A 15881-nucleotide genomic window follows, 5' to 3' on the forward strand; every position below is an offset into this window, starting at 1 on the left:
TGATGATGGAAACTAGCTTCAAAATAGGCAATCTCAGTTTACACTTAACTTTCACAGGATGCAACTACACTATCTATATCCATGACTCTGGAAGCATATTTATTCATACATATAGACAGAAAAGGATATTTTTTCAGCATATATAGGGTAGCTAGCCTTGCTGCTTGAAAGTTGGCTCTTACAGTTCTGTAGACAGCTTTCCGAAGACCGATGAGATGCTGACTGGGATGCTGTCCAGCTTTATTAAATGGGCAAGCAGCACTGACCCTGTCAAGCAAACTTGAAAAGTAAAATGTGATACAACTGTACAGGTGTCCTAAAGTTATTGTTTCCTAAATCCACAATTCTATTAAACTTAGAAAAAAAATCCTTTTTTGTGGTTTCTATTAGAAAACGATTGTAAATATCCCAACTCAGGTCTCATAAACAGCCATTTCCCTAATATAGCTATTGCCACCAAAGAAAACACAAATGAAAAATTAAATCTCAAAGAGTAAAGGCTTCTTTTGATATGGGGAAATAATAAATTATAGTCAAAATATAGTAGAAATGTAGGAATACTTATGTAAGACATTGCACTTTTTTGACACACTCCACTTGCTAAAATATACTAAATCAGTTTTCAAGACCTCTATCTATAATAAGTATGAAAGCCTTAATTACAAATATTTTTACATTCTTAATATGCATTTATGTATGTTTATCAATCATATTTTTGGTCACTTGTACAGAACAATCAAATACTGTTTAGAAATACATTCTGTACATTTCATAAAAGTAGGGTGAAATGACTTACCCACCTGCTGCCACTGGCACTTACCTACTCAAAATGAAGTAGGGGACGCAGAGAGATAACAGGACCAGTGGCCAACAGGGGAATGCAAGTAGAAAGGCAAAGGAAGGGTTACTAGGTAGTAGCGTAGCTACTCTCAAAACTACTCAAGCGGAAGCACACTTCATAGCACTTTCCAAAAGATAAATGGGGAGTACCTATTTGCAACAATGATGTATAATATACCATGCTTTTATGAATGAAATGAAAAATAATTACATATTACACAGCTATTGGATAATAGTTTTTTCACCTAACCAGTAACCTCTCCCAGTAGAAAACAAAATACTGGAATTTATAAGTGTCTCAGACTATAACGACAAATTTGCAAAACAAGACATCTAACTCAAAACTCTTAAAACAGTAAACCAAACTAAAATATATTCAGACATTAAAAATTTATTTTTAAAAAAAGAGGACCACGACTGATAGGCTTATTTTAAATTAATAAAACGAGGCAAAGAAGAATGGTTAAATTCTTTGCTAGAGAGGACAAATTGAGGCAAACAAAAGAAGACACGTTTTCAGCATACAGCACTATGGTGTGAATTTCTGTTTACTAATAAATCAGTTTAAAAGATAAAAATATTTCTAAAAAAGTTATGATTCAAGATACGTTATCCCTCATAATTTTTCTCAATCAATTAGCCAGTTAGAAACAAGTAAAACGATTTTTGCCAACATTTCTTTTGCTTGCCTGCATATCAATGCATAGAAGTCATAATCTAGAAGTCAATCATGTCTAGCTGGCCCATTTTAGCTCTTCATGCCAATTCTATACATAATTCTATAACGTAAGTTGGAAAATGACAAAATGCACAGAAAACCCTTTACATGTCTAAGCATTAATTGGGCACATAACCATTTTGCTTAACAAGTCTTCTCAATGAAATACTGTGCAAGTCAAAATGAAAAGGAGCTATTACTTAGTGTTGTTTTTAACTTTTTAAAATCAATATGTTCCAACAAATAACAAAGTATTTGTTATGCTCTACCAAAAAGTGGACTTTAACTACAATATGAAGGGCAAAAATTAACAGAGAACTATCACATTTTGAATTGAACAAAAAGAGAAGTTATAAAATCTCTCTCATGGCTTGGGATTGTTTAAACACTGTTCTAGAACGCAACAGAGAGAAGAATGATATCACTATTAGAGATTCTTCCACTTCCCTGTTTCGTGATTGTCCACATACAGCTTTTCCGTCAGGACTGTTTAAGTTATTCTTAATAAGCATGGCAGAGTGAAGAACGAGTTGACTACCCAAGGTTCTTCTGCTCTCCCTTTTCGTGATTTTCCAGATATAAGTAATTAAGAGTAATAATTATTCTTCACCATATACTTGCTCTCTCCCTCCTACAGATTACAAAGGTTATATGAGTTAAATAAATGGTTAATTATACTACAGTACAACTCTCATTTGTTAGTGGTTAGCAGGCAGCCTAGTGGAATGGAAACAGCTCTAGAGTCAGGTGGAATGGATCTGAACATTTGCACCACCACAGGTAATTGTATGCTTTGAGTTATATGCAAAATTACTTAGCACAGTACTTGGAACATAAATGGTGCTTAAGAAATACAACGACCCTCTTAATAACAGAATAAATATCCTATAATTCTGGTAGCTTAATATTTAAGACTAGACTAAAGATAAAGATAAAATTAAATATTCACCAGACTAGACTGGTGAATATTTAATTTCCTGTGAGAATGTGAAACATCATTATTTGCATGATATTCTTAGAATATTAGTGCTATAATATCTGCTAACATTTACTAAAGAATATTATTAATGCATGGCATAATTTTTCAAAAAGAATTCAAGTCCAATACATGTATCATTTAAATTGAGGGAAGAGAGCATCTAGCAGAAAGTAAACAAACATTTGTTGGGTAACTTTGCATGCTAGGTTCAAATTTAGGCTCTCTCTCTATATTATCTCATAAAATAATCACGTTAACAGAGAAATAATCATAATTGCCAAAGCTCTTTGGTTTCTCAAAGTAGATAAGCAGAATAATACTACATATTAAATCCAGCACCTAATGTATTTGTTCCTTCACAGTTAAGCGACTTCAGTAAATGCCTAAGAAAAACCTACTTTTTTCTAAAAATGCGGCACAGAGCTGAAAATAGTTAATAAGTACTCTAATTTATAACTATGTAATAGAAAAGAATTATTTAAAAAATAAAATGAAAAATGAACTCACAGTGTAAATCCTCTGGAAATGACTTCAGTTTCTTGAATGAGACGTAAAGCTTTTCTCACAAGGTTGGTAAAAGCTCGGCTATTTGTTGCTGTATCTTCTAAATGGACATTGTGTTTTTTTAGAGTTACTTGTAGTTTGGCTGTCCTCCATAATCTCAAAGCTCTTACGATCAGAAAAATAAACAGAATCACTCCCCATACCAGCCACGAAGATGCAATCCACGAAGTGGGAAGCATAATGAGCAAACTAATGAAGGCAAACAGCACTGAGACATCCCTATAACAGAGAAACCAAGAAAATGATACCCATCAGACTAGAGAAAGATGTGTTAGTAATTTAGGTTTACTAAAATAGATAAAATTCTAGCTTCTTTGTAAAGTGTGACTTTAAAAAAATGACAATTAAACAAGTAATGTGAAATAGTTTAAAAATATCTAGCAAAAAAACATTGGTGCTTAGGTATTAAAATCTCAGCTGAGTTTAGGTAAAAGACATAAGTAATAGGTATCTTCAGAAATGACTTTTTAAAAAAAAGATACAGATTCTTCTAACCTAAAAACAAAGTAGAGTTTAAAATCCAATCTTACAAATCTAAAAGTAAAAATAATTTTTATTAATTTTTAATATTAAAGTACATTTTAATATTGTCATGAGTTCTTATCCCAAAGTCAGATACTAATTATTTGCGCAGAAATTAACATCTCAAGAAAATATAAGTATTTTTCCAATAGAAATCATATATACCCGAGTAATTGTTTCAGCAAAGTCATCTAATTTTATATAATCATTACCATAAATCTGGAATATACATACTTACCACAGCCCATAATATGCACAAACTTTGTACTTCTTACATTGCTTTAAGTAAAAATCTATATGAAAATTTTCTTTCTCTAGGTTAATTACAAATCTACAGACTAAAATACATCTGTTAAGTGATGAAAGCTTTGATTAAAAAATGTATATAAGAAAGAAGTGGCTATAGGAAGATGTCTGATGATGTCTTAAAAAAAAAAAATCAACAATACCTGAGGACAGTTATAATCAAATTACAAAGAAAGTCACATGTAGGAATGCTTCCTAAGAAACATCTAATTTCTTAGGAAATTCCTAATTTCTCTTGGAATTCTTTACTTTCATATGATGCTGGTAAAATCAAAGCAAAATCTCACCATATACTTTCATGCATTAATAGCAAAGTCTTAAAGTATTTACAGGCCTCAGAGTTGCCTAATCACATCTGTGCCTAAAGGAAACTTGAGAGTTAAAGCTGTAAAATTCTTAAAACCCTGGTTCCTTCTAGCAGCGCTTTGCCATCCTTTATTTGTAAAGGGTAAGATGCTTTACTTCATCATGATGCTGAGTGACTACAGATTTGAAAGGCGTATTTTGCTACCTGTTACAATATGAAGCATTTGTCAACGTGACAGGAAAAACAGTTAAATTCAGAAATTTGAGGCCACTGTTATGTACCTACCTATATAACTTGAATAATTCAAGTAATGATTTTGTTTACTGAATAAACACATACCTTAATAGGAGAAGACATGAACAGTTCTGTATATACAATCCCTTTTTGCTGTTCTTTCTAAAAACATGTCCTGGAACTTCTGCATTACATCCAAATACTTCAAGTAGTCGAAAAGTTTTAGGACTGAATTGTCATTCTATTCTTTATGGCTTCTCGGTCAACAAAGCAAGAATTGACTGTTTACCTCCATGTCCCATCCTATTTTTGATGTTTCTACAATGAGGTTTTTTTTTTTTTTTTTTTTAAGATTTTATTTATTTTATAGAAAGAGACACAGTGAGAGAGGGAACACAAGCAGGGGAGTGGAAGAGGAAGAAGCAGGCCTCTGGCCAAGCAGGGAGCTAGTGTGGGGCTCCACCCCAGGACTCTGGGATCATGACCTGAGCGGAAGGCAGGTGCTTAACAACTGAGCCACTCAGGCACCCGTACAATGCATTTAAGTTATAATCTATTAATTTTAAAGATACATAAAGAACTAAGACTGCATACACACATGTGTATAGATACATGGGTAAGAGAGATCCTTGAGGCACATCTTATACCTGCTTGTTGGGTTATAAAACACAGAATTAGTTATACTGAATTTAAAATGTCTAACAAGCAGATTTTCTTCCAGCTTCACTTTAAATAGTATTTACTTTAGAAGGGTACTTTTTTTTTAAACCTCTGGGGTATCATTACATTAATTACAATGTTAAAATGCATGGAAAGTTTATAATATCTTTACAATGGAGAACATCATGATGGATTTCCTCTGCTAGTACCATATATGTAAGCAAGATAGATGTTTTCAGGACAGTACCAAATATTAGGGGTTGCCAGGGAGCAAAGTGTTGGAAGGTGTCCATTTTCCTGTTGTTGAGGTTGCCCTGCAGACAGGATACTGGGATCAAGTAGCTCAATCAGCTCCACATCCTCTTGTAACAGGACTTCCTGTTGCAGGATGGTATGTAGTGAGTCAAGTCGGAATCCAATATCCTTGCCATTAAAAAACCGGAAGAGAGGAATTATTACATACATAATTTTGTATTAAATGCTAAGCTCCTAATGTGCTAACAAAATTTTGGGTATTTATTTTCAGTATAACATCCAAGAAGAAGATGTAGCGGTTCAATCTATCTTTAGTATAATGGATGGGGTTTTAGTTTCACCATAAATGTGAAACAATAAAGACTGAGTTGGATGTTACTGAGCCATCAGATGTGAAATACAAATTGTTAATAAAGAAATATGAAGTAACTAAAAAGACTAATAAACCTGTCTAGTTAAGCCCAATTAATTCGGTTTTTGGAACAGAGCATGGAAACTATAATTCTGTAACCTCAGACGCTGTCCCTGGATACTGGAACAATATAGCCAGAACAGTAAGAATTACATCAGTAGGATCCAGGCCTTCTACAAACGGACATTTGGGTATTAAAAACAAAACACTGAAGAATAGAATACAAAACCACACTAGTAAGTGCATAGCACTTTATAGTTTACAAAATGCTTTCACATATACTAGCTCATTTATTCCTTCCTCTTTTCCTTCTATCTATCAAAAAATATTATACACATATACACACCCCCCCTACCATGCTTGAAACCAAGGGCATGAACAATGAGAATAACATACAAGTCTCTACTCTTGAAGAGTTCACAGTTCAATGAAGAGGACTGAAAAGTAAACACTTACAACATAATGTGCAGAGAAGTGCAATGAGGCATACCTGGGTCATTATGAAAATGGCACAGAGGAACCAAAACTTGTAATGAAGTCAGAGAAAGGAAAAGAGGTGATGCCTGAGCTGAGTCTTAAAGTATGAACAAGAACTGACCAGAGGAAACAGCTGGAAGAGAGGGGTGGGAAGAACAAAAGCCTCTTTAGACCTTCTTGCTTTTAGTTTTACACAGAGTATACATGGTAAAAAGATGAGAGTTGAGGGGCACCTGGCTGGCTCAGTAGTGGGAGCATGAAACTCTTGATTTCAGGGTTAGGAGTTTCAGCTCCATGCTGAGGGTAGAGATTACTTAAACAGATAAATTAAAAAAAAAAAAAAAAAAAAAGATGAGAGAGGAAGTAGGAATATTACAGTACACAGGGTAACTTTCACAGTAAACCCCATGATGTACATTTTCATACCCCTCTCTGTTCTACAGAGGAGAAAACTAAAGTCCAAAGAGATTAAGTAATTTTCCAGAATTCTGATTTCAAATCCCAAGTCTCTGGTAATCAATTATACTTTCCTATATAGAGTCTGCTGTATGAGAAAATTTGAAGTTTTACTATGCATTAAATTTAAGAACAGAATGATCCTATTTTAAGATAAATAAAGAGAACTTTTGATGGACAAGGCCTTTAGCTATTAAAGTAAAACCAGCTAGGTCTAGGGTTGGAGGACAATGGGTTTGCTCTTGTAGCCAGTTCATCATTCCCACACAAGCGCCTGCCTGCCCCACCTAAGCTGATCATAATGGGGACTGAACAGGAATGCAGTGACCTGTATATCCAACCATGAGTGTCCTCCTGATTGTGCATTATACATCACTTTTAGAGAAGGAGAAGAATGTTCTTCATTAATACCAGTCCTATATTGATATATTTATTGACTTTTTTCTTCTTTTTTTAAAGAAAGCTCTACACTCAGGGGCACCTGGGTGGATCAGTCGGTTAAGCGTCTGCCTTGGGTTTGGGTCATGACCCTATGGTCCTGGAAGCCCCGCACTGAGCCTTGCATGGGGCTCCCTAGTCAGCCTAGAGTGTGCTTCTCCCTCTGCCCCCAACCTGTGCTCATGTTTGCATACTCTCTCAGAAATAAAATCTTTAAAAATAAGTAAATAGGGCACCTGGGTGGCTCAGTGGGTTAAAGCCTCTGCCTTCAGCTCAGGTCATGATTCCAGGGTCCTGGGATCGAGCCCCGCATGGGGCTCTCTGCTTAGCGGGGAGTCTGCTTTCCCCTCTCTCTCTGCCTGCCTCTCTGCCTACTTGTGATCTCTCTCCCTCTGTCAAATGAATAAATTAAAATATATATATTTTTTTAAAAAATTAAAATAAGTAAATAAAGTTTTTTTTTTTTTTTTAAAAGGATCTATGCCCAATGTGGGGCTTGAACTCACAACCCCAAGATCAAGAGTCATATAATCTACCGACTGAGCCAGCCTAGCACCCCTTTATTCCTTTTAATTATCTATTATTTCTTGTCTTTTTGATACCAGCCATTCTGAGAGGTGTAAGATTATATCTCATTGTGGTTTTGATTTGCATTTCTCTGATGATTAAGGATGCCAAACATACAAATAAACTTGAAAGTGACAAGACATTCTAAATAACTAATGCAGTATTACCTAGTAACCTGACTGCCTCGACACAGGAAGAATTTGATTTATATTCTACTCATTATAGCTATAAAATTAAGTCAGATTAAACTGATGAATTAAAATTTTTTTAAGAACAAATTCTAAAGCTTCTTTTATTAGTTTGACAGAGATCACAAGTAGGCAGAGAGAGAGAGAGAGAGAAAGAAGGAAGCAGTCTCCCCGCCGAGCAGAGAGCCCAATGCAGGACTCGATCCCAGGACCTTGGGATCATGACCTGAGCCGAAGGCAGAGGCTTTAACCCATTGAGCCACCCAGGTGCCCCTAAGAACAAATTCTAAAATTGTATATTTGCAATATGGCAATCAAATTAGTGGAAAAATACACACCTGCTAATATTAAGAAACATCTCGCAATAGCCCTATTTGGACTCTGGTCCAAGTCTCAAATAAATGAAGATATTTAAAAAGGACTAATTCTGGGGCACCTGAGTGGCTCAGTAGGTTAAGCCTCTGCCTTCCACTCAGGTCATGATCTCAGAGTCCTGGGTTCGAGCCCCGCATGGGACTCCCTGCTCAGTGGGAAGTTTCCTTGTCCCTCTTGCTCTGTCCCTCCCCCTCTTCTTATGCTTGTGCACGCCCTCTCTCTCTAATAAATAAAATCTTTAAAAAAAAAAAAAAGGACTAATTCTGATTGACTACATATTAGTAGGTACCATCTGTATGGCTGGGTGCTCTGTGTTAGGAGGTATACCATTTGAACTCTGACTCACCCTCAAGAAGTCTCAGTGCCAAGATGTCATTAGTCCCCAGATTTATATCCTGGTTCTACATCTTAAGTTAAAAATGTCTCTGTTTCAGTTTCCTCATCTGCAAAGTGAGGATAAAAATAGTACCTATTTCCTAGGGTTGTTGTGAGAATTAAGTAAGTCAATATTTATAAAATACTAAGTGTCTGGTGCACAGTAAACATTTACATAGTAGACACTATGTAAGTGTAAGCTGTTAATATTGTTAGTACACATGAAATAATTAAAATACAATAAAGAAAAGGACACATAATAGAATACAAAACCTACAAAGCATAGCACAGATAATTATTACTACGCTGTTGAAGAAAACAAGAGATCCAATAGGCTGAAGTTTGGGGGAAAGGCCTTGAGGAAGAGCTAGAGCTGCCTATTGAAAAGACTGCAATAAAAGAAAAAGTGGAAAGAATTATACTACAGTATAATAGTACAAACACATGCAGAATAGATATGGAATAAAAGAAAAGGAAGACGGAGTTGGCTGATGAAAATATTGGCTAGAAAGGTAGTTTAGGGCCAAATTATGCTGATTCTTTCTGTTGAAGTGATGAACTTGATTCAATGGGTAAAAGGAATCTTTAAGGATCTAAATGGAATAATGGTATGAGAAGATAACTCAGAAGATTTCTACCTGTATGGAATGAAAGAGTATGAGAAGCACAACTAAAGAATAGAGATTTCTGTTTTTACCCCTACGGATGGAGATGGGAACTATTCAGGTATCAATATATTTCAATGATCTTATATATTTTTTTAACATATTGTGTTGTTTCATAAAGCTGATGAGGACCAAATGAGATAACATGTGTGAAAGCACTTTACAGGCTAACGAGTGCTTAAAAAGTGCTAATACCTCTACCATTATAGTTGTTATAAAATAACCTTTTTTTAATCTTTAAGAAGTACTACTTCAATAAGGAATAATGGCAAAGGTTCAGCTATCATGAAGCAACTGCCGTAGTTTTATAAAAGGCAAGAGGGACTGGTTGAGTATCTGTATAGCCAACAAAATTTTAAATATGTCGTGGTCAAGGGAAAAGTCAAGCATCTCATTCCAGAAGCCACAGGGTAATTCCTTGTTCCATTACTAGTAAATGACTTCTTTGGTATGTACTTCTTACAGTTCTCTATAATATACGCACAAAAAGGATGCATATAGAAACTGGTACTTTACAGTGAAACATGTGGCCAGTGACAAAGGACCAAGAATGAAAAGATCAGGACTATGCCAACCACGACTAAACCACAGAAAAATGTATACGGATCCATATACCTTACCACAGTCCTAGTATCACTGAAGAATGAGGATGGCTCCACCTGGATAGAGATGATATTCTACGTAGATGACAAGATACTTCATTGACCTTCTCAACATACCTACAAAGATGAAACCCTGAACAGAGAACTTGCCCATTTGGATTGCTAAAAAAGTAATTTTAGTCAGTCAACACAAAACAATACTCAAGCTAGAGAGGTAGTATGTAACAATGGAGAGCCTAGGCTTTGAAACAGGAGACCTGAGTTCAAATTCTAACTCTATCACTTTCTCGTTGAACATTTTTTTAACAATTCACTTCATAAGTATTCTTAAACCAAACTGAACTGTCTGAATCTCAGGCTTTCCAATAGGTAAAATGCACTAAACCTTATGGTGTTTGGATTACCAAATCAAAATGTGAAAGCACTTTGTAAACATCTCTTTATAAATGGTAATTTGCAAGAATGATAATCATCATCTTCAGGTCATAGGCCAGCAGAGGATCCAGAAATCTGCTTACTTGTGACTTGATTACTCCTTCTGAGATCCATGAGAACTTCCTAACTTTAATTTTTTAGCTATACTACCTGGATTTTGCATTGCTTAGGATGTACAAAGTTGAAGCACTTCCTCTTGGGGGTCAGAGGTCAAACACCAGATTTATTACTGTAGACAGAATAGGGCGGGGAAAAAAAAGCAAGCCTCACAGGAATCAGAAAGACTCTTAATGGTCACAATTCCAAGTCTTGGGAGTACATTTTACATATGAAGTTGCCAGAGAATGATAGATTAATGATAAATGAATTAGGGGAGGGGGGAACCACTTTGATTTTGTCCAAACTTTGCTCCTAATGAAAATGGAGAAGATCTCACTAACAGATATATTTCCTTCCTATAGAGAGAGGAATACTTGTCAACGGAGGAAGAAGACAGCAGGAAATTGGTAACCTAACAGAGGTATCAAAAACTACCAGAATATTCTATTCTAAATGGCTAATAACCTCCTGGGAGTCCTAAGAAATACTACTAATAAATTCTAATTCAAATATCCACAATTATTGAAGGATTTGTTGGTTTTTTTTTTTTTTTTTTTTAGGTGATACCAACAAACTTCATTAACACTTCCTGAAGCAGGCAGTTTTCTTTCAGAGAACTGCCCAGAATTTCTATTTAGTATTAATCACTGCCCAAAACAGTGGCAAAACAAATTGTGATTCAATAGATTCTGTCAGTAAACTGGAGCCCTGAAAACTGACAAAAAGAAGTAGAGCAAACACTTACCAGCTTGTGAAGTAAGTCATCTTTCTTATTATACTGATAGAAAATCCAACTTTTGATGGTTTCAGCCACTTTTAACAGGATGCCTTGCTGAAGGAGATGAACAACATTGTATAGGATTTATTAAACTACACCCAAACAGCAGAAAAACTCCAAATAACTTATTTCTAATTAATCAGAATTTTTATTAGAAAAAGGGAGGGGAAAAAATCATCTAGGTTATATCCTTTGTCAATATGTCTCATCCTCCTTAGTAATTCCCAGATTTACTTGCATATCAGAAGTACCTGGAGATTTTAGTTAGAAATATTCTTGGGTCCCCAAACTATAGGTTCAGATTAATTTAAAATTAAGTTTTGAATGAGACCTGAAAGCAAATTTTTGAAAGAGCACTCAGAAGTTATCCCGATGTAGCCCATTTATTGGGTACACTCTATATTAGCTATGTCAAGATGATGATAGTATGTACTTCAAAATGAAAACCATAAGATGCTCCAAGTTCTCAAATACTAAGTACATTTCATTCCACAATGCTAAGGTAGAAAGACATTTTAATCAATTTTAGAAAAAGTATCTCATACTGAAATAAAAGTTATATTACTGAATCAACCAAAAATTCAAAATTACCTTAATGTTAATAGCCCATTTCCATGCTAGTAAATGGTGTTTACATTCATTGAGTGGTTACTATATCCCGGGTACTGAAAAAGGGTCATAGGAACAATGATGAATACACGTAACTGTTGTTTTCAAGAACTTAGCATAGAAGAGATGGTATAAATAATTACAAATCAATGTAAAGTCTGGGAAGTGTGGGAAAAGAGGTCAAGAGGTGCTAACACTGAAGCTATGCCCTAACAGATAAGCAGGAATATAACAAAGGAGGGAAGAACATTCTGGGCAAAAGAACAGGATGAAGAAAGGAGACAGCCATGGAAGCATGTCAGTGGCATGGTGGCATAGTCTGGGACATGCTGAGACACAAGGGAAGAAGGGGATGATAATGACCACTGAGAGAGGTTTTAAAGGACTTTGATCTTATATGCCCTAATAGTTTAGACTTTATCTTATAGGCTGTGAGGAGCCACCAAAGACTTTTAAGAAGGAAATGAAACAATAAAAATCAGCATTTAAGAAAAATAACTGGCTACAGTGCAGAGGCAATACTGGCAGGAAATGACTGTAGCCAAGAAGCCTGATTAGGAGGATATTTAACAGTCCAGCTAAATAATGAAAAAGGCCTCAAGTAGGGTAGCAAAAAAATAGTGATGGTATGAGAAGGTTGGATTTTAGAGACAAAATAAGTTCACTTGATATATCATTTAGTGACCAAATTAATGTGGGAGTCATGGAAGGAATATCTTATTTGTTTTATTCAGATGAATCTTGAGTTTCCTGGGGACACAGGTCAGGTGAAAATGTTTAGCAAATGTCCAAAACTCAGTGAAGACAGAGAATACACATAAGTGGCCAATGACGGCAAAAAAGTCGATGAGATCACTCAGAAAAATAGACCAAGCAGAGAAGAGGCCTTATGCTCAAACTTTATGGAAGGAACATTTAAGAATAACCACAGGAAAACGAACTAGAAAAATATACAAAGAATGAATATTCACGACGAGAACCCCAGTAAAAGTACTCAATAAGTACTTCACAATAACATTAAAAAATAAAAGTTAAAAAAAAAAATAAATAAAGTTAAGGGCGATTAAGGCTAACAACAGTTTGATCACGATCTTATATAAAAACTTTGCTTTCCAAAGAAAATAACTGGTACTTCACTGCTTTAACAAAACTTCGGGGGCAATTATGAAAATATATCCCTGGAGAAGGAACTAAATAATACAACAAATCTTTCTAAAATTTAGCTGTCCCAGATTTAGAAAAACTCCATTTTAAGAAAATATAGCTCATACCATTGAAATGTGTACTATGAAAACCAAAGGAACTTTCTAGACATGTGGTAATTTCGAAAAACATTCTCTAGCTATTTCTCAATTTCTGAGGACTAGTAAATCTTAAACTCTCATTTTATTTATTTATAAATTAATAACACTTCTATATGTAAAAACACCTATCATAAATGAAAAGGATTAAATACCTGTAAAACTCAACTTTGAACAACAAAAAACAGCCATTGCCCATATCCTGCCTAAGACTATCCCTTGGCCCATTCTTTCCCTTTGGTTGCCAAGTAATCTCAAATCCAAGTTTTAATCTATAAATAACCTATTAGCTATATCCTTCAGTTTTGCTTTCAAAACTCTCCCTAGGAACATTCACATTTGAAAGGAGCAGAGAAGAAAAAGTTTAAGTTCAGAGGACAACAAACTTGTTCTGATCCATGTAAGCTCTAACTCTCTAATTCCTACCCTGTAAGTATCAGTTAAAAAAACATTTCTCTGGTATTTATTCTACTCTTGCAAATGGGCCCAGCTTGGTTACCTCACATTATAGAGATTTTTCTAAGAAGAGGAGAAAAGAGAACTCCTTCCCTCTCTATCACCACAGAGTAAACAACTAATTGAAAATTTTAAAAGCTTCCTCCCAAAAATAATGATGTCTTGTAATAAAATACTGATTAGACTAGAATGTTCAAGAAATGAGGTAATCTGGTTTATTTTTTCTATTAAATTAGAATTCCTTTTGTTAAAACTCAAATGTACTGGAATTTTTTATTTTATTTTATTAAATATGGCTAATAGAACATAAACAAATCTAGTAAATGCATTTTGCAGACCCTAATTAGTGGATATTCTGCCAGTATCTTAGCCTCACAGTGTTTTATAGCAACTGAGATATTTATTGCATAAGAGGATACTGCATATATATAAAGGGCGTCACAAACTGAGGTAAATATACCCACTCCATCACAGATCCTTAAAATTGCTTATGAAATATGTTATCAGTTTGCTTTCTTATAACTTGTGCTCTCTTTCAAAACAATATATAAAGAAAAAAATTCTAATTAATATACAAGAAATATAGAATGGTTGAGTTCTCATTAAGGTTTGCATGTATTTTTCTGGCTCCCTCCAAACAAGTTCAATATTTAAAGAATTAATATATTTTAATCCTCAATCATATTAATTTCTATTCATTATAGAAATTACTGAGATAGTACAGAACAGCAAGATTTATGTTTATCTAAACAGTTCTGTTCTACTGATGAAATAAAAAATAAAGTCTTAACCAGTGTGGGAGAGGACATGAAGGTGCTTATAAGATTTTTGTTGTGTGTGTGTTTTTTTTTTTTCCTACAAGGGTAAGAATAAAGGGTTTAAATAATCAGTGAGGTGAAGAGCAAAAGATTAATCATAGAGAATGAACATGCTTTCTTACTTTTGGCAGGGCTCTGGCAGGAGGCTTTTGTTGTCCCTCTGTCACTGTGCCTTTTTCCAGTTTTGGTGACAGAGAAGAACATATTTCAAAGTCTGTATGTCCCAGATCCTGTAAGTACTGGTAAAGTGGAGAATTCTGAAAGAGACATATAAAATTAACCAAATTTCAATTTTGTTACTACTTCAAAAGTTTAGGAGGCCAAACTCAACACCAAACTTCACTATCATGACCAGTATGCATGAATTCTTTAAAGCTTCATCTTTTAAAAAGTGAATTACTTGTCACAATGCCAACTAACAATAAAAAAAAAAAATCTACAAACAATTCAACAGAGAGACCCAAAAAAGGAAAAACTCTAAACAGATTTTTCTGAGTGGGTACCAACAAGAAAAAATGAATTTAGGAATATAAATAGATTTGTTAAGCACTTTCTTTGCCCAAATATTTGTACTATTAGAGTAGATTGCTTCAAAAGAGGCAAGCCTGGCTATAGATAGTTCCTAAGAGGGCCTAAGGTGAAAAGCAGTTATTACTTGAAGCTAAGAATTAAGCAATAATTATACTGCACTAATTATAATTTTATCATGCCATCATATTCATTAACTCATCAGCACACGTATGTATTATCTACAACATGCCTAGCACTATAAACAAACTTAGAACTTCAAGAAATTTACCTAAAATAAGCTGTATCTTACATACAACCTTATGGCAAACAAGAGACTCTGTGGGTAATAAAAGCATTAGAACATGGTGGTTAAGAACACAAACTCTGGAGCTAGACTATATGTTCAAATCCCAACTGTGCATCTTACTGGCTGAGTATCCAATGACAGTTTATAATCCTGTATTTCAGCTGTCTCATCTTAAAATAGGAATAAAAATAAGACCTAGTTCGTAGGGCTTTTATATGGACTAAATATATACAAGCACTTAGAAAAATACCTGTCCCATAGTAATCACTCAATTTACACTTCAACTTTATACAAGCCAGGTGGAAACAGCACAGGTTTTGGAACAGACCGAAAAAACCCCCAAAAAACCAAAAAAACAACCAATCAACCAACAAACAAAAAAAAACCAAAAAACACCCAAAACAAAAAAAACTCCAACCTCGTCAGATACATAGGCATCACTGTTAAACGAAAACCTATAGGACAATTTTCTGCATCAACAGTAAGCTTTAATTTTAACTTTTTCAGTCTTCTTTAAAAATAAACCTTGATTCCATTCAACAAAAATATTTAATACTTTAAAAAAGACCTTATGTTAGGTAGTAGAGATAAAATAACAACCACCACCAAAACTATAGTAAACAGCAAC

The 15881-nt window shown here is 34.5% G+C and overlaps 1 protein-coding gene across 5 annotated transcripts in view; it reads right to left on the reverse strand.

Moving 5' to 3' along the window:
* The window catches only part of VEZT (vezatin, adherens junctions transmembrane protein), a 65624-nt gene that overhangs the window by 23266 nt on the left and 26477 nt on the right, over positions 1-15881 (reverse strand). For 2 of the 5 annotated variants that reach the window (XM_059402327.1, XM_059402331.1), the window contains exons 2-6: positions 14559-14693; positions 11220-11306; positions 5378-5553; positions 3045-3320; positions 130-279 (exon numbers count right to left, since the gene is read on the reverse strand). In XM_059402327.1, coding sequence (XP_059258310.1) covers positions 130-279; positions 3045-3320; positions 5378-5553; positions 11220-11306; positions 14559-14693 — 824 coding nt within the window. Of the gene's footprint in view, positions 1-129; positions 280-3044; positions 3321-5377; positions 5554-11219; positions 11307-14558; positions 14694-15881 lie in introns of those variants that run through there. The other 3 variants (XM_059402329.1, XM_059402328.1, XM_059402332.1) reach the window with 3 other exon arrangements.

Source organism: Mustela nigripes, chromosome 6 (genome assembly GCF_022355385.1).
Source record: "Mustela nigripes isolate SB6536 chromosome 6, MUSNIG.SB6536, whole genome shotgun sequence".
NCBI lineage: Eukaryota > Metazoa > Chordata > Mammalia > Carnivora > Mustelidae > Mustela > Mustela nigripes.